Raw genomic sequence first — 20,160 nt, 5'->3', positions numbered from 1 at the left:
TTCTACAGTAACAATAAACAGCTAATTAAAGTCTGTGTTTTGGGCCGTTGGCCCCGCGGGAGCAGCCAATAAAACCAGTAATCACGTGGACGGTAAATCGCTATCGTATCTAGCGGCCTTTTGTGGACTTAAAGCTGTGACGTGGCATCTACTGTACCTTTAACCAAATTGGTGGGACCCACTACAGTAAATCCAATTTCATTTCAGTGGTGTTAAAAGCTGACCCCACTGGTAGATTCGAACCGGAATTAAACTGTTAAATTCCAAACCAGACCGGTCTGGTCGGTTAGCTAACTTGATTGGTATTCGAGCATTTATAGTGCTTGGTTGCAGCCTGATATGGAATCAATTACAAACAAACAATTACATAATACAAGGATTTACATGGTTCGACAAGATTATCATATCCATAATAAGATAAAAAAAACTATCTTGCTACAAATAAATAACAAAATTTCACATAAATCAAATATTACTTTGGGACCTACAGTCTCTTAACAACCTTTGAAATCAATCCACAAATGATGATAGAATGCAAGACATCGTATCCCCAACACCAGTTAACCTATTTATAACTCAATCGACTCATTTATGACTTGTTTACAATCTATTTTTAATATGATTAAACCGATTAACTTAATCACGTTTCATGTCTAACCAATGAGACCCGATTAACTAAACGATATATTAAAAGGCCATAGCCTTCAATTAATGGGGACTGATTTGACTCGATTAAGACCGACCCGGACTGTGACGGACCAGTTGACATCCCAATTATTGTTGTTTATGTCGATAAATACGAGATGGGCTTGGGCCAACGACAGTCAATCAAGTCCACTTTAATTGGACCGCACTGCGACGTCACATGCAGGAGTAGCTTTGCGGGTCGAATCACATGACAAGAAAAAGCATCTATCACTGGTGGACGATCTAATCTGTCCTCATTCTTTCATTCTAGTGGGTCTCCTTTAGGATTTGATTAAAACATCCTAACTAAATATTTATATTTAAATAATTAAATAAATAAAGTTTTTTAATAAGTTGGTGTTTTCCTATGGTTGTACATGTTTGTCTTACCCTTCCTGTCTTGGATGTTTGGAAGTCTGGGAGTTTGGGAGACATTAGTACATTACACAATGGTCAAAGCATGAAAGGGTAAAAAAGTCAAATTATTACATTGGGAGTCTCAAAGATTAATTTTTAATTGTAGAGAGATTAATGTGGTATGATTTAAAAAGGATTAAAAGTAGATTAGAGATCAACTTGTGAGCTCCAAGATCATATTATTGTATTAATCATTTCCATTCGTTCTATAAACTTGGGAATTTGATTAATTAGCAAATTCTAGACACCAGATTAGTACCAAGGTTCTAGGTATAAACGAAAACCTAAATCAATGCAAGGAGAAATGGAAATTCCAAATAAAAAATTATAAAATGCATAAATTTACGTTGATCAATAAAATTGTCAATGTCCACAATTCTATGTTAAGATGAGATTTGTTTTACTATCAATGGAGAAAAGGGTTATAGTTACATTCATCCTCACGTTTCTATTAGATTATAAAAGATGAACTTGCTATAAATCATAGTAACATTATATATATGGGTGCACTTTATCGAAAATACTGATATAATTCCAAAAAAAATAGGGAAAAGGGATATTTTGCTTTCCGATTGCATGAAGGGACACACAGGGCCATCCACCATGGGGTTTTTTCATTTTGGGTAGGTGCAGTATCTAGGTGTAGGTTGCATACGAGTAGGGCATTATTCTTTTCCCAAAAAATTATACCTTGAGGTCTTGGGCCCTATGATCCTTCAGGATCAACTCACAAATCAATTTGATGGAATGCAAGACATCATACTCCAATACAATCATATCAATCAACACGTATCAATGTCAATGACATACTGATACGGGTATTAATATGAATCGATTGTATCAATTAAAAAATGTTTTTTTTTTTTCCGAATCCACCTGATTCTTATTGGTATCGGTATCGACAATGACCAGTACAATCTTTTTTTCTCATTTTTAAATGAGAGAAACAGTTCCCACGAGCCTTGTCCCCTCCAAGTTTGCTCCTAATTTTTCTTTTTGAATAATGAGATAACTCTTTGGTTTATCTATTTAAGAACAAAAAATATAAATAAATACATAATAAAAATAAAAATAAAAATAAAAAGATTTTGAATGCGAATCGTTAAATGGGTGTTGTGTTGATTGCATTTTTAAATAAATTATCTCAAAATCCTATTTGATTAAGGAAGTTTATTAAACAAAATCCCTCTTTTCCCTCTCCCTCCACCCCTTGACATAAAATACGGTTGCATTTGCATATTACATGCAAATGTGGGGTTAGAGCTAAGACTATCCGAAAAATGATTTAGTTTATAATTATTGAATTAATTTATATCCATCATCCATGCAAACACCAATTTTTATAAATAATGTCAGGGAAAGTGTTTTCTATCCGACAGTGGCCCTGCAGCCAGACACCCAGAGTAGGGGCCGTCGGCGAAAACTTCGAAACTGTGAAAGCATCAACCTTTTTTATCTTTTGGTGAGATTTAACCCTAAGTGGGCATCTTTCGGTGAGGAATTATTAAGCAAGGACATAAAGTTGGAGCAATGAAATGTGACAGAAGGTGGCAAATCATATCATGTTCCATGTTCTACTATACTATTACATATCCCATGGTCAACACTTACTCTTGGATCCTTTGTGGTTGTCATTCTCTGTGGCTTCATGGAGCTAGCTATTGCAAGAGAGTGTGGGAAGAGTATCTAAGTATCTTCTCAGGACCCATACTTGAAGAGAATCCTGAGAAGCATTTTTTCCTGTTTTAATGGAACCCACAGGGAAAGCTACAAGAGAGAACAATTGAAGAGAGGATTTCTGTTTCAAACAAATTACCCACCAACACAGCATCTTAGAGTTGGGGTAGAAGATGGATAGGAAGGTCACTTGGTTAAAAAGGTGCTTAGTAAGGCCAGGTCTTACGATTGAAGGGTAGGGCGGGGGAGTTACCCTTAATTTAATGCAGAATCACAAGAAATTCTAGTGAAAAAAAAAAAAACACAAAGTGATTATAGACATAATAGATAGATGGATTTAGCTATCTATGTATCAGAATCAAGCATCATTGACTCACTTAACTGCAATACAATAGCTCTTTCAATGTTGCATTCTTCCCAACTATAACAATCCAATCAATGAGTTTGCAGTAGTACTCTGCCGGAACTGCGTGCAACCTCTGACCTAAGACAATCTACCTCGACTAAGGTAATTTATCAGTTACTGAAGAAATAAATGGCATCTATTATCAACTAAGGTCATTCTATTCTGTTTCATCTTTTGTACCAGCAGTCTTACTCTCTCCACATCCCAGATATCCTTCTGTGTCATCACTCATTCACTCTACATTTCTAGGTTATTGCCTGAGGTTCTACTTGCCACTAGATGCTTTCTTATTATTCATACTCTGTTTGGGTATTTATAGGCGGAGTAAGATGATCTAAAACCGGATATTCAACCTCGAAGAAGTCAGGGTTGATGCTGAGTGAATCAAACACTGTCAACAGACTGAATGGAAAAATTTCCAAGGCTGAGGACATCACTAACAGCAGCATAATTTGATTGTACAAGTCAACAGACAAGAATGCTAAATAGTAACTTGCATCTCATGACCAAGTCTGGAAAATTATCACGCAAATTTGCGGCATGTAAGCTATCTGTCGATCTATACATAAAAATAGTGTAGCAAACATGAGGATGTTTAGATGGATTAATATCAAAAGGAATGACAGTATACAAAACTGAAAGCATTCATAGAAGTGGGGAATAGAACCAAATAGCTTGGCCATGTTTATCTAGGACCAAAAAATGCACCAGTGAGTGATATGGTGCATGATGGAGGCATTGATGTTTTGAAGTGCTAAGCAAATACATGAGTGCTAATGAGTTGACAGAAGAAATGTCCTTAATTTGAGTGGAATGGCAGAATGTGGTCTATGTGCCTAGCCTCAAGTCATAGGGATAAAGCTTAGTGAGCTCAGTGATGATGAGCTGACCCCATTTAGTTGGGATCAGACTGAGTTGAGTAATAGTGATGATGGAAAGAAGGAAGAATAAATGCAAAAGTGGAATGAATACCATGTAAGATCTAGAAGCAGAAATCCTCCATTTACTGAAATAAGAGGAAAGGGAATCAGCTCCTAAATTGTTTCCATTTGGTTTTTCCACCGGTTCCTGATCATTTCCCTTCCACTTCTTTGATTGTTTCCTATCTACTTCCACAACACTTGTTTTTTATTTCCCATATTTAAGGTCTTGCTTCCCATGCACCATTTTCACTTCCTACTAATGTGTATATAATTATATGCTTTTGTGGGCTTCTGGTTTATATTGTTTATGGATGTTATCATCAAAACATATTTAAGATAGGAGCCTGCCATAAGCTCTCTCTCTCTAACATGCCTTCAATTTTCTCTTCTTTTCCTTCTTGTCCCCTTTCCTTCCTCCTAGAAACCCTGGCTCACCAATTTAACACCAAACTTGGATATTAACAATCCAAGCGAAGCTCTATAAGTTTGAGAAGCTAGAAATATTCAAAGGCAACTGTTATCACAGTGCCCAAATCAAGTCAGCTGGCATACAATCATATTGCAGTGAAAGGTTTTGAATGCAAGAAATCTAGATTTTTAGAAAGATTTTTAAAAAACCTCATGAAAATAGGATCAGTATTAGAGTTGTTATGAAAACTTCTCGTAAAGTGAAGACTTCTACCAAAATATAGTAATTCAGAACACTGCATAACATGACAAAATGATACTTAATCAAGGAGAAACTGAATTATGAACATCTTTTCACCAAAAGTAGTCTATATGTGACATGTTGAGAATATGATTATGTAAAATGAGGTAATTTGTCACAAATGTACATATATCCTTCAATATAACTTTCATACTTTGTCTAAAGATATAGTGGTCAACCAAATTTTATAATATAATATAGTATCAAATAAGAGAACCGCACAAGTTCTCTCTCTCTCTCCTTCCATTGTCTACTACTTTTCCACTTCTCCTCTTTCTGGTTCTACCTCTCACGAAAACCTTAGTATATAGTCATTAAATATACAACTGTCACCCACCCAATCTGAGGATAAAAAGTCCCATCTCTTTCTTGCACTATCCCCTCTATTTGCAAGCTATAGCCAAAATAATGGTTGGCAGTGACAATTGCAGAAAAAGATGATCATTGTACATTATCGCCTCTTTCTATGGCTTTGATAGTAATTGTATCACACAATCACCATCCTCAGAATAATGCACTTTGATAGCAATTGTCTCAGACAACCACCATCCTCTTTATAGAATTACGTGATTCCTCTGGTATGCAAAAGTCATTCAAATGACATAAACGACAAGAACAGTCTTGTTTATCTCCTAAAGCTTTAAGCAATGGTATTTTGATCTTACTTTGATGCAATGACATTGTTGTCTTCACCCCATTCCCATAAAGGTCAGCATTCTCACATGTGTTGTATCTCAGCATTCTCATATTCTTCTCTGTTTCGAAAATACTTACATTTGCAACAAATAGCCCTATATAAAATATGCAACTAATATTTTATCAGAATATATACATAAAAAAAAGGGTGTACCCAGTGCATGAGACTCCCACCACTGCAGGGTCTAGGAACGGTCATAATGCACACAGCCTTACCCCCTCTTTGCGGAGAGCTATTTCCTGACTCGAACCCGTGATCAATAGGTCATAATGGAGCAACCTTACCGTTACGCCGAGGTCCGCCCTCTATCAGAATATATACATATGCAACCAAAAGTCCAGGAAAAAGTGCAATTGTCCCCTTTTGGGCTATGCAACCTAATCCAAGAGGTCCCAACCTATAGAAGACTTCTGATTAATGAATTAAAGAACAACATTTTAGCTCTTGTTCAGCAATTCCTCTGCCCAAGTCCCAAGTACAAGATAAATATCATCCAACAATTTAGTTTCCCACTACTTTTCCCCAGACAAGGGACTTAATTGTAGTTACTGGATTGCATCCATCACTAAATGCACCAACCACTTATCCTTCTCCCCTCCTTCTCTTCCCCAAAGGAGAAACTTTACTAATTATAAAGAAGCAGTCAACCATAAACCTCTCCATTATCTCTGCTGACTGCAGCCAAAGACTCTATAGACTAGTAACAAAGATGCCTAAAGGAGATATGATTGTAGAAGTTCTGAGAAAATAGACAGCACGAACCTTTAATGAATAAAGAATGAGGGAATGAGAATCACTTTCAAGGATTCGAAACAACACTATGAAATTGAGCAATACGAGAACATGTGGATATTAACCAAGGAATAACTGATAAGTTATCATTTATATTTTCTCTATCTACAGCACCAATACCACACAAATCTCACAGTTAAAAAAGAAATTGATAAGGAAAATTAACAGAAAAGCGAGAAAAACATACGGGGTCTCCTAAGCATACAATTCCTTAACCCCTAAATAAACCCACTGAATCTGCTGAAATTAAAATCTTAAAGCATAAGCGAATAATCCACACCTACTAAGTAAATAACTTCATAAAAGAAGAGCTACAACAAAGATCAATCACCAAGGACTTGATGGCATTAACCTACTGTTTATCGACCATCAACAGAGGTGAAGGACTCTGCAAACCCAGTGGGCCTTGAGGGAATACTTCCCTTACTGTCATCAAGGCCTGTATAACTGTTATCCTTACCTTCTGCGTCTTGCCAGCCTTTGACCATCTGAGTAAGAGGTAGGTTGTAATCAATGCCCGAATATTCCTGAGTGTCATCATCAAATGGTTTCCACTTTTCTACAAGTGGAGACAGCACATTCACTGCATGACCCATATCAGGCCGTTGGCTGGGCTCCCTTGCAGTGCAATGCCCAGCTAGTTCAGCAATAATGGAAATGGTGGTCTCAAATGTTTCTTCATTCACATCAAGAGCTGGATCAATGGCAGCCATTAGTTTCTCCTTACTTGACTTGATGTGCCAAAACCATGCAGCCAAGTATCTGGTCTCCTCAGGGCGATCCTCATCAAGTGCCATCAACCCAGTCAACAGCTCCATTAACACCACTCCAAAGCTGAAGACATCTGCCTTGGTTGTGATTTTCCCTGTTACTGAATTAAGCAGCACAGGGATGTTGGAATTAGTAGAGTTAGATATATAGAACATGAATAACGTGGCAATGCTGCAATACAGATCTCACGGGGATTACATAAAGATGTATCAACACAAAAATCAGGACCATCAAACAATATTTTCTAATGTCATGGTAAACCCACGAAATGTACACTACTTGGATGGTGTATATAAAGGCAAAGCGTTTTTCATGTAGACCAAGCCAATGATTGATGTAAGGCTTTGATAAATTGATAAAAGATTTTATGCCATCTGAATGGGTTCACCCAGATTAATGCTTCTTCTAGCCAAGAACAGTTGGTTTGATGATTTATTCTCCAGTATAAATTTTCCAATGGTATCCCTGGGGCTTTGCTGTAGTATTACAAGACAAAAGTACACCATACCCCATAATTCTCCTTTTCTCCTTAAAAGGTTACACGAGATTTTCCAAAAATCTAAGAACTTTGTTCATTAATTCACAGGAAACTCTGCCTAGATTGAATTTAATAATTATAATAGATGCACAGAAGTTCCGAAAACTAACTGCTTACCAGCATACTCAGGTGCCAGGTATCCGAAAGTCCCAGCAAGTCTGGTCGCCACTGATTTCTCTCCATCAGGAGCCAGTTTCACCAAACCAAAATCAGAAACTTTTGCTCGATAATCATCACCTAGGAGAATATTAGAAGATTTTAGATCTCTGTGTATGAAGCTCCGGTGTGCAAGACTGTGAAGATACTCCATCCCTCTAGCAACATCCAAGGCAATGTTCAGCCTCCTCTTCCAAGAAAGAGGCTCCATTTTTAGACTCTTCCAGCGGAAAAGGTGCTTGCTCAATGCCCCTTGAGGCATATACTCATAAACCAAAAGCCTCTCATTACCTTCAACAGAATACCCCAATAGAGACACCAAATGTCGGTGTCGGACTTTTGAAAGAACAGCAATTTCAGCCTGAAATTCATCCAGGGCTTTGGTGCTAATGACACCAGCCTCCATCCTCTTAACTGCTATTTTTGTACCATCATCCAATTCCCCCTTGTAAACTGTCCCAAAACCACCGCGCCCTAACTCATTTTCCGGAGCAAAATTCTTGGTCACATTCCGAAGAACCTGAACAGAGATGACCAGGCTTCCAGCCTCAATCACATGAGATTCTCCCATGCCACTACTGTTTCTACTCTGTGTACTGCTCTCTGTTAGAGTAGACAAGCCTCCGTTTGTGTTATTAGCCACGACAATCTTAACCGTATCGTCTGGATCAGATGGGTCTCTGGGTTGAACCACAAAGGAACTTGGTGCCTGGAAGGTGCGGTTTTTCTTCTTGCAGTAGTATACAGATAGCGGAAGAATCAGAAGAGTCAAGATTGCAAAACAAGCGACAGGGGCTACAATTACAACCAATTTAGATGTTTTGGAACTCCCTGGTTTAGATTGTTCTGACGATGTATCAGAAGATGTAGAAGGTGAGTGGTTTGGACTACCCACAATGGAGGGGGGTGATGGGTTGCTAGATGGAGAAGGTTGACTCCCCGATGATGAGGAGTTAGATTGTGGGGGAGACACGCTGCTAGATGGAGAAGGCGGACTCGCCGATGATGAGTTAGATTGTGGGGGAGAGCTCACAGGGCTAACTGGACTCAATTGAGGATTACCATCTACATTGACCTTTACACTTGTACTAAATTTTGGAAATGGAGGTTTAAGATTGTTCCCACTTACATCCAACGACCTCAGATTTTTCAAATCAGTCCAGCTCGAGGGTATTGAACCAGTCAAATTGTTTGCCCCAAGATTAATAGTAAGTAAAGAATCCAGCTTTGCAACCGAAGGGCTAAGAGTTCCGTTAAGGTTATCTCTCTGCAAGTTTATTACAGAAACCTTGGAACTTGAATCACAAGTTATTCCTAACCATGATGCACAAGGATTATTACCATCCCAAGAAGAAGCCAGCTTTCCAGGGTAGTTCACATCCTCAAGGAAATCTAAAAGTGCCGAAACTTGAGGATCACAAGGAAGCCCAGGAACAGATTGACAAAATGAGTTTGGAAGGTAAGATGCATTACCGAATTTGGACTTCGGAATTGGACCCATCAGCATGTTGTTCCTCAAATCCAAGCTCTGTAGCGGCAAATTCGACAAGCTCTCAGGAATTAGACCCACAAGTTGGTTATTGTTGAGTTTGAGATCCCTCAAAGATGCCAAATCTCCAATATTGGTCGGAATGGTCCCGGTGAAACTGTTTCCATGTAACCATAGCTGTGTGAGAGACGCCATGGACCCAATCACGTCTATTGGACCAGACAATTTGCTTCCACTCTGGTCGTTTAGCCATAAAACCTGCAAACTTGACTGGCTAAAAGTTGCAGGAATCCCACCAGAGAGTTTGTTGTAGGACATCATCAAGACTGTAAGAGAAGACATATTCCCTAAGAAATCAGGAATTGGGCCGGCCAAATTGCACTGCATTACAGTCAGATTGGTTAGCTGAACTGAATTCCCTAGCCCATCAGGAATAGACCATCCTGTAGTGGCATTCAAGGGATTACTATCCAAAGCCAGAACCCCCAGATTGTCGAGACCATCGAAGAAATCAGAAGGTATGGTGTCGAATTGATTGTAATCCAAAAAAGCATACTGCAATTCCGAAAGGCCACTGAAAGATGGCAGAGCCCCACTGAAGTTGTTCCTCTGAAGCCCCAAATTGTATAGCTTTTGAAGCTGGTTGAAGTTGGGAGGTAAAGTTCCCGACAAACCCAAGTTAGCGACCTGAATCTGTGTGATCCTGTCACCGGAACAGAATACATGAGGCCAGGAAGAACCACAAGGATCATTTCCACTGGAAGGCCATTTTAAGAGTTCTGAATTAACCAACCCTTGTTTGAAATCACTTAGAATTTTGAAGTCACCAGGATCGGTGGCACTGAAAACCTCTGAAACAAAGCAGAGTACCACCGAGAAAACCAAAACCAACTTCTTCTTACTTTCTTCCATGGCTACTGCAGTAGTTCCAGCAGAAGCCCCACCTTCCACCATGAAAACTGCCGACAACCATTCAGCATTCAAACTAGAACGAAACCCAAGTGAAAATGAAGTGAGGAGAAAAAGTTGAGAATGCCCATATGAATATGATCTCCCATAGCTGCTTCTTCATAAACTAATCCCTAATCTTCCCTTCAACCCTTAAGAAACAAAACCCAGATCCTAAAAGCCCTAGAAGCAGAAAAAAGTACACCAAGGACGAGTGAGAAGAGCTCCTACAGACAAACTCCCGACAGATAAAGCAAAAGCTCATGAGATCTTCAATCCCGTGAAAAAAATTTAGACCAGAGAAAAAAAGGGATCAGGAGATTGAGGACCCGCAGGACAAAGTAGAAATCTATGTTCAATTCCAACCCAAACCCAGATGGGAAATCACAATTGCAGACTCAGAAAATTTCCCTTAAAATTTTCTACTTCCATTTTAGACTTGCTATCCTTCCGGAACATGCACAAATAGACGCGTGCACCACAGTTCATAATACAAAATTACAGATCCACTCAATCTCACTCTCTTTATCTGTTGATCCTTTATCTAAGTCGATATTATTATTTAGTGAAAAAGATACAGAAGTGGACATTCATGACTTTCTGCTGCAGTTTCATGAACTGTTTACAGTTAGAATCAAAATTCCCTCGGGAACTTAAAAGTAAAGTGATCCTCACAATCTAGAGTCTAAGACTCTAAAGTCTAAAGTCTAAACAGAATAGAAGGAGAGATTGTAATTCTAAATTGATTAAAAAAGAATCCAAAGGTCAGCTTTGGAATCATCTCCTTGGCCAGTAGCACGACAACGATACAGCCACACCGCCTCATTATATGGACCTTGTATGCCCCATCCATTATTCCATCCATCTCCCATGACCTAAGGAGAAAATCACTAAACAAGTAAACATGGTCGGTATTCTAGAATTTCAGATGCTGTGTGTGTGGTTATCAACGCTTGATGACCCCCTCATTATGTCGGAAAGAGCATTTTACACATCAGCATCTTTTTTTTTTTATTTGCTGTTAATGACATCAAAAGGTGAATATGATTATACCATCTCAAATGATTTTTTCGGAGAGATACTTCCACCGTACAATATAGACGATAGCTCAAATCCAATGCCCAAAAATACCTTGAGACATGTGTCTATGTGTTGGGTTCAGAATCGAGGTGCTCTAGGGCTTTAGATTTGAGCTACCACCACTATTGCAAAGTAGAGGAGTTGGATCCGATTTTTTCGTAGCTTATCATGTATAGGAACTATTCCCATATCAATTCTAATATATGATCATACCTTACTCCATTCTTTCTAGTTGTGCCACACATGCATTTCAATATCTTCATCTCAGTTACACTGAATATGACTATATAATGTTTCTTAACTATCTAATATTTCGCATCATACATCATAGTCGGTTGTAGGACTGTCTTACGAAATTTTTTCTGTAAGTTTAAAGGAATATGTCGATCATATAACACTCTAAAAGCACCTATTAACTTAATCCATCATATTTTATTTATATGTGAAATATAATCATCTATATCATCTTCTTTATTTATGATAAAACCCATATGTATATCTAAAATAATCACTTTACATAATCTCTTGTGTGTGCCCCTTTGAGTGATCAAGTAACAAATCCTTGAAACATTCTATTAGTGATCTTACTCAAGAAAGTTAGCTCCTGTACACAAATGTTGTCCTCTCAATGAAGAAGAGAACACCGGGATTAGGATCTATTATGTATAGTCATGGATGATCAAGAAATGTATTCTCCTACATAAACCGATCTAGAAATGTGCCGGCTCATAGTGTTGCAAAATGGGCTTTGTCTTTCTCCAATCTTGGATTATGGAAATCCTCTTTTCCGGATGATCTTTTGCCCCTGTCAAACTCTTTTTGCCCTGTTTAGTATTTCCTATGTCCAATCTCACTATAAGCTTTTCTATGATTTATAGTGATCGGAGAAAGTCGTAGTGAAAAAATTTTAGATCAATAAGAATATTCATAGTAGGTACTCGTATAGGATGGTTCATTTTATAATGTCTCCAATGCAAACAATTCAATTTCCTTGGATTTTTTATTTTATTTCACCTTTGTTCCATTTGTTTCCTCCTAAAGTATGGAAAAATGATTTTTTTGGTAAAATGGTTTTTTTTTTCTTTACAAATTTATATTTAAACATGAAAAAAAAATTTGAAATACTAACAAAAAAAATTGACGTAAAGGAAAATTTGCATGTAAAATAATATTTAAAATAAAGTTTTTAAACGAAAAAAAAAAGGGTAATTTACAATGCCACCCCCTGGAGAATGCCAATATTAGAGGGACACCCCCTCTCTTTCACCAAATTAGACTCGGACCCCCTACCGTCAGTCACTGGTGAGTCAAGAGATAAAATGACCGTTATACCCTTCTCATTGAAACACGTTTTAATCCTTCTTCTATTTTGTTTCTCTCTTCCATAGAGTAGGTAGGCTTGCCGATGGCGGTGGCGCCGAAGTTGGTGGTGGCCGATGCCCTCTGCATTCGTCGCAAACACCTGTCTCCGCCGCCGGAAAACCTTCGACAAACCTCTTCAACTCTCAGGTCTCGTGAAGTTGTTGGATCTCTTATGCTCCGCCGACGTACCTACCGCTGTCTGATTCAAACCTACAGAGGGGAATAAAAAAGTAACCCAAAAGCAGAGACAATCTGCAAGAGAAGAAGAAACGGAAGGAACGTCGGCGGTAGGTACATCGGCGTTCTTCGGCTTTCGTTTCCAAACAGATTTTCTGTCTATCACTTATTTTGATCAGTTTCTTTCAAAACCAACCATTGATGTAAGGAACGAACTGTCTCTGATGATTTTTCAAGAAAAAATGTCTCTTTTTTTTTTGTGGGTAATTGATTGTATTTGTTGATCGGCTTTCGTGGATGCCCATGTTGAATGAGTCCCCAGAGATGGGATCGAAGAAATAATTATTGATGATGCCATGGTAGGCAGGGTAGAGTCCAGTGATGATCGAGTAATGGTTGGAAAACGTAAGGGTAGGGAAAACAGAGATGTGCCGTTGGCGATCAGACGACCTATGTTGGGGGTAGGGATTTTGAATTGATACCCAAATCGGAACCCATCGGAAGAGATGAGGAGAACGACGGGATGATCGAGCTTGGTGAGAGGGCGATCGGTGGTTTCTATTTCTGCTGGAGTTGAAGATTGGGAAGCAGGAACCCATCGGAAGAGATGAGGAGAACGACGGGATGATCGAGCTTGGTGAGAGGGCGATCGGTGGTTTCTGTTTCTGCTGGAGTTGAAGATTGGGAAGCAGGAACCCATCGGAAGAGATGAGGAGAACGCCGGGATGATCGAGCTTGGTGAGAGGGCGATCGGTGGAAGCGAGAAGTGTACGGGTCACTGTCCGTTGTCGCAGCTTTGAACGATCCTCAGTGAAATGGGAAAGAAATAGTTACTTATTATAAGGGTAATTTAGGTATTTCATATTTAATAAGGGCATTTTGGTATTTTAAATAAAATATTATTGCTGACATCAGCATATAAGGTATATTCCTTAACCGTGACTGACGGTAGGGGGTCCGAGTTTAATTTGGTGAAAGAGAGGGGGTGTCCCTCTAATATTGGCATTCTCCAAGGGGTCGCATTGTAAATTACCCAAAAAAAAATTATAGATAAAGAGTTGGGAACTAAAAATTTGAGCTAAGCTATTGATAAATCAACAATGACATGCCGCAACAAGATTAGAAAAATGAAAGAAAATTTCAAAAAAAAAAGAGTATAAAAATAGTATAAAAAACTAATTAGTTATGTTATTTCAAGTGTCCTTTACTTATGCACACTAGAAGGGTATGGGGAATGATAAGGAGGGGGAAACACATGGATTGAGGTCCTCTCTAGACATATAACCCAAGGCCTGGATGCACAACCCAAAGTGTTCCCACCCCTTGAATCTGCGCTATAGAATATCTGTACATAGAAACACACTAAATACAAACTCACACACCTATATGATAGGATCGATCCATTGACCTCCAGGTAAGGGTGTTAATCAGTTCGGTTTTAGCGCATACGGTGCAGTTTGATTTGGTTCACATTTATTTGGCTGAAACTAAAACGGCACCATTTGCTAAACCGCTGTACTTTCTGAAACCGCAATAGTTTAGTAAATGGTTTCGGTTCCACAGTTTTTAAACGATGTCAATTTTATGGTTTTAAAATGTTTTGATCGCGGTTTATTTCATACGGTTTCTAAATGGTTAGTAATCGATTTGCTAGTTTATTCACATACTTACTAAAATTTTCTTTTGTTGATAGACGCTTCAATCTTGTATCAAATTAAATGAGACATTGAACATTCTAACGAAAAAAAATGAGGCATTGAACAAGCAAAGATTTAACTATATAACTACATAATATGAGTAAACTATTAAATATACTATTGGACAGCCTCTATGGTCCTTAATTCTTCCCTAAATTAAACCATTATATTTTGTTAATACAACTAAATATTTAATCGTTATACGGGTTAATCGGATCGATTTTGATGGTTTAAATGATTCGATTTTTACAGTGTTAATTTAGTTTGAAACCAATGAATTAAACAATTAAAACCAACCCGACCCATTTAACTATTTAGTTTTAAACTTTAAATCATAATTGAACTATTTACTAAATGATTTTACCGCTTCAATGTAAATGACTGGACTCAATTTTAATAAATGATTCTGATTCCAACTTCACATCCTTGCCTCTAGGTGTCTGACCTGATTTTCAAACAGAAGCTACAAGCCAATGTGGAATTCACTTCAATGGTCATTGTGGAAAATGACTTTATGGTCTATGGTCATACCACATGAGATGACCCACACGGCTAAAGTGGAAAAATTAAGGTTGAAGGGAATCAAACTAAGAAATTATTGTCAAATCATTTTGTCAATCAAGTCATTTCCTTGATAATGACTCTTAAGCTAGAATTTTTCAAACTTGATTTAGAGTATTAAAATTACCAAATAGGGAGGCAGTTTTACTTTATCCTAAAATTGTACGTACCATGTTGTTGGGAAAATGTCCATTGCATCTTCCACCGACCTTCCAATGTCTGGGGTCTTCTCATTTGTTGTTTTATGTGATAAGATTGATAATGACTCACACCAAAATCACATGGGGTTGGTAAGCAGATAGGAGTTCGGCTCCCATCCAACGGTTGGAAAGAACTGCCAACTCCTAATTGTCCAAGTCTTTTCAGCCATTTAACACCTAGGCGTCCAACGCATAGGGGAGGGTCTTTATCATGTAATGGTCACTCACTATTTGGTGTGAACAATGTTTAAAAATAGAATTATGATGAAAATCGTCTACAATTCTGATCTTGTAGAATTTCGTGAAATACCCCTTTTAGAAGGTAACACATGTATTGATACTAGTACAATGATCCAGATCTGATACAACTAATAAAACCTTAAATCATTTAAATCAGATCTGAACCATTGTATTAATATCAATACACGTGTCACCCCTTAAAGGGGGTATTTCATGGAATTGTACGAGATCGGAATTACAGACGATTTCAACCCAATTAGGATCCAGATCAGTGTTGGTTATAATCTTTGATACCTAAGAATATGATAAGTATTATATATTTTAGAGATTGGTAGGTGCCCTCATCAAAAATATGGTGAATATTAGGGTATTTCAGAAATTTATGAATATGTATAAATTTTAGTCTCATATCACCTAAAAAGATATTACTAAATTAATTGATAACTTCTAACATTCTTAATATGGTATAATATATTTTAAAGTCTTGAGACCCATTAGGCAAATAAGACAATATTGTATAAGATTAAAGAGAGTGAAGAAAGCAAAGGGAGAGAGAGGGAGAGAGTTTAGGTTAGATTCGCATACCTGATCTAAACTCTCAAAAAATAGGACCACGCGAATGAAATAAAGATTACCCCCTATTGGATTAATAATCAAAACTATCCGCCCTTTTTGTTCTCACTTTCGCATGCTTCCAAATTCCCATTGTGTCCAATTAGCAAATCGCTTCCTTTACTTTAGTTTGGAAGAATAAAAAAATTTGATCCATATCACTTATTTGTCATTTTAATTGATTTACAAGCATAGCGATAAGGATGAGGGAATGGGACAATTCCCTTCCACACAAAAAAATGCATGCACACAAGGACACTACCACCTCAAATCCCTTCAAATTATCTTTATAAAGAAAAAGCTATTTACACTGTTTTCACTTTCTGTTCCTTCTAGTATGAAAAACAAATTTGACTAAGAATGGAGCGAACTTAATGACAAAGGAAACAGCATTTGGGTCTATATCCATACAAAGAATAGAAGAGTCCAGAGAGGGTGGTAGGATACATCTGATGGCCTAGAGCACTTGTACACGAATCCCAACATATAGGTGCACGCCTCGAATGCTTTACACCGTCAAACATGTGTTGCCACCTCTGCCACACAGTAGAAGAGTCTCATCCTTTTATTTAAGGTTTACAGTATTGAAATAGTTTCAATAGGGGTGTCAATGGTTCGGTTTGCCCCTATTTTGGTCCGAGTTGAATCAATTTTAGTGTGGGATTGGTAAAACCAAAACCGAACCAAAAAGGATATTTCGGTTTCGGTGCAGTTTGGTTTCGGTTTTGCTTCAATTTCTTGTATTGGTTTGTAATCGGGTTGGTTTCGATTTTTTGATCGGTTTGGGTCTAATTTTCCATACAAAACTATATAAATTTTGATTTTTTTAGTGATTTTTGGGTTGTTTTCGGTTTCTTACCAGTTTGATTCGGTTTTGGTCCGATTTTTGAATCGGTTTCAGTTTGGTTTCTGGTCAATCGGTTTCCGGTGTGGTTTGGTTTGTTAAGGGGGTTACAATATGCCAAACCGAAATCGGCCCAATAAGGCTTCGGTTAGGTTTGGTTGGGGTTCAATCGACTCGGTCTGGGGTGGTTTTACCGGTTCGGTTTAGGTATTGACACCCCTAGTTTCCGAGTTGTGGGTTGCTTTTCTAGTTCTCAATGTGGAGTTGTGTTATGTATCTAGTTTTTAATGCTGAGTTGTGTATTTGAGTTGTTACTTTCGTGCTTAGTGGAGTTATCAAGAATTTATTATCTCATTTCTCCTTTCATAAAAATGCGTTGGAATGATGGGTTATCTTGGTGGTGAACGTAATGCATATAAGATGTTTTGGCTTAACCGATCTATATGGTACGTCAAGTAAAAAACCGGTACCTTATTATAGTCTGTTGTTATAAGCATGTGGTTGATCTATAGTGATGCGTCAAGTTGACAACCGGCACTTATCATAATCAACCATAACCCGTCAATGTTTTTACATGGATCCTTGAACTCGTCTTTGCTTGAAATCTCCATGTAACCAACCTCATTAAGTTGGGATAAGGTTTTGGATGTTATTGCTATAGTATTGTGTTCCAGATTCAATTAGAACCTTGATACAAACTGATTCAGATCCAAACCGAACTGGGCCAAGACTGAACCGGATCCCGCTTCTGTGTTTTTAAACCTTGTTCAAAACATTTTAAAAAGAAATCCATTAGCCATATTGATTGGTAGGGGAAAGGCAATGATTTAGTGTTTCCATGTCAGTAATAACAAAATCACTTTAATTATGAGTGATACATAATCCATTCAAACTTTAACACCAAATTTCCATCAAGCGCTTTATTATTATTATTATTATTATTATTATTATTACTTAGAGTGACTAATTAACAAACCTTCCCACTTGCTGGACCAATTAAAAAAGGGAAATATATTCTCATTCAATAATAGATGAACCAGAAAAAGAGAGACAAATGAGGTCCCCATATATAATTTAGAACTTTTGTTACTTAGTAGAGAGAGAAGATGAGTCAAGAATCAAAAGTTCATGGGACCCTCCATGCCTAATCCCTTTGATCATCCTTTTTGTCTCTATATGTAAATGGATCACATTATGAGTTTCATTTACATTTTCCATTGGCAACACAACGTTCCCCACCTTACCAATTTTTTATGAACAATATTTGATAAAGAATCAATTTTAAATAAAAAAAAGAAAAATAAATGGACAGCGTCGGAGTGCAGATTCCATTATACATTCTCTCGCATAATAAGTTGTGGGATTCACACTGATACTTTCTTCTCTATTCTGACCTATGAGGGTTTTATGTGGATGATACTATTCTTTGCACCACCATTAGAATGTTGTGTAAATTATTCTCTTTACATTGTCTTTGTGGGTATCTCTCTTCCATAAAAGTGTGATATATCATATAATGTCAAGTTCAAATTTGACATCCTAATTCATGGTTGTGTCGGTGTTTTGAGGAACCCCTTTTTCCATTCAAATTACAATAATTACCTTTTAAAAAAAAAGGAGGGAAGTTCCCCTTGACATTTGTATGAGTGGGAATCTCCCTTGCATTCTAAGGGAAACATGAGAAATGGTATAATTAATATGTCCCACATAATTAAGATAGAAGAGAGAGAGAGAGAGATAAATCGATAAAAAAAGAAAACCCATACGAAAGGGAAATAGAATATTGTTGGTGCCACCGATAACTTTTTCCCTTACAACAATATCCATGGAGTTTCTATTTTATTTTCTTATACAATAATACTAACTCGAGGACAGTTGGCACAAGGCTAGTGCAGTAGAGCTTAGCCCTCAGGAGATTCTGAGTTTGAGACCTATTATTATTCATCTAATCTAGTATCCCATCTCCCTCATCACCCCAACAACACTACTAACTCCATCTTGCCTCTCATGCCCAATTACATAAATTTCACTTGCTTTACCCACCCAACTATCAGGGATTTCAGAAATGAGAAACATATTTGAGCAATTTAAAAAATAAGTGAGAGGGTTTTTCATGCAAAATCAATGATGATACGAGAAACAATATCATGCACATAACACCCATATGGTAATTAAAAAGAGGAGAGAAAAAATAATAAGAAAATCCATAAGAAAGGGAAATAGAATATTGTTGGTGCTATGGAGAACTTTTTCCCTTATAACAATATCCATGGAGTTTCCATCTTATATTCTTATACAATAATACTAACTCAAGGACAGTTGGCACAAGGCTAGTGCAATAGAGTTTAGCCCTCAGGAGATTCCGAGTTTGAGACCTATCATTATTCATCTAGTCTAGGATCCCATCCCCCCTAACCACCCTAGAAAAAAAAAAAAACAACAACAACAACAACACCACTAACTCCATCTTGCCTCTCATGCCCAATTACATAAATTTCACTTGCTTTACCCACCCAACTATCAAGGATTTCAGAAATGAGAAACATATTAGAGCAATTTAAAAAATAAGTGAGGGGGTTTTTCACGCAAGGTCAATGATGATATGGGAAACAATATCATCCACATAACGCCCATATAGTAATTAAAAAGAGGAGAGAAAAAATAATAAGAAAACCCATGTGAAAAGGTTTGCAGTACATTGGATGCGTGGAAATTTTTGGAAATTTTTTTCCTTATAAAACATTCCAGGACAAGGTATTCTTTTGTCTTGGATGGTTAGGTGCAACCATTACCTTAAAAAAAAAAAAATAGCATATTATGATTCTGATCGAGCCGCTTGTCACGAGTTGATAGTCCATAATTGGGCTAGGCTGCGTTTTTGAAAACCCATGTCCAGCCCGGTATTACTAGGGCTCAATAATAATTTGCATCAGCAGTAACTCATATTGTGGTCTTTAACTTGTTTCTAACATTGATTACGAATCATTTTGTTTCAGAAATGACGTTTCATATCAAAAACAGAAAATTTTTGTTTCTGTCAAAATTTCGTTTTAGAACTAAACTCAAATGTTCCAACATTTCTCGTTTTTGATTTTTTTTTTTTACCCAATTTGTTTATAAAAATGAAAAAATGAACCGTGAATACTAAACGGAATATTTCATTTTCTTATTCTTGTA

General features: G+C 37.4%; 1 protein-coding gene across 1 annotated transcript; it reads right to left on the bottom strand.

Moving 5' to 3' along the window:
• Window positions 1-6,368: 6,368 nt before the first annotated feature.
• LOC122081908 (receptor-like kinase TMK3) lies at window positions 6,369-10,924 on the bottom strand. Its single transcript, XM_042649308.1, has 2 exons — window positions 7,735-10,924; window positions 6,369-7,179 (listed from the first exon to the last, which is right to left on the bottom strand). Exons 1-2 carry the CDS (start codon window positions 10,214-10,216, stop codon window positions 6,668-6,670), a joined length of 2,994 nt encoding a protein of 997 aa, XP_042505242.1. The 5' UTR covers window positions 10,217-10,924; the 3' UTR covers window positions 6,369-6,667.
• Window positions 10,925-20,160: the final 9,236 nt, after the last annotated feature.

Source organism: Macadamia integrifolia, chromosome 6 (assembly GCF_013358625.1).
Source record: "Macadamia integrifolia cultivar HAES 741 chromosome 6, SCU_Mint_v3, whole genome shotgun sequence".
NCBI lineage: Eukaryota > Viridiplantae > Streptophyta > Magnoliopsida > Proteales > Proteaceae > Macadamia > Macadamia integrifolia.
The sequence above is the reverse complement of the archived record's forward strand: the minus strand, read 5'-3'. Positions and strand labels throughout refer to the sequence as shown.

What these genes read in the sequence shown, in the direction of transcription:
- LOC122081908 (XM_042649308.1), bottom strand. Translation starts at nt 10,216, where the DNA reads ATGGTGGAAGGTGGGGCTTCTGCTGGAACTACTGCAGTAGCCATGGAA. An exon ending in CCTGGCACCTGAGTATGCTG is followed by an intron (nt 7,180 to 7,734) that starts GTAAGCAGTTAG and finishes TGCTTAATTCAG; the next exon opens with TAACAGGGAAAATCACAACC.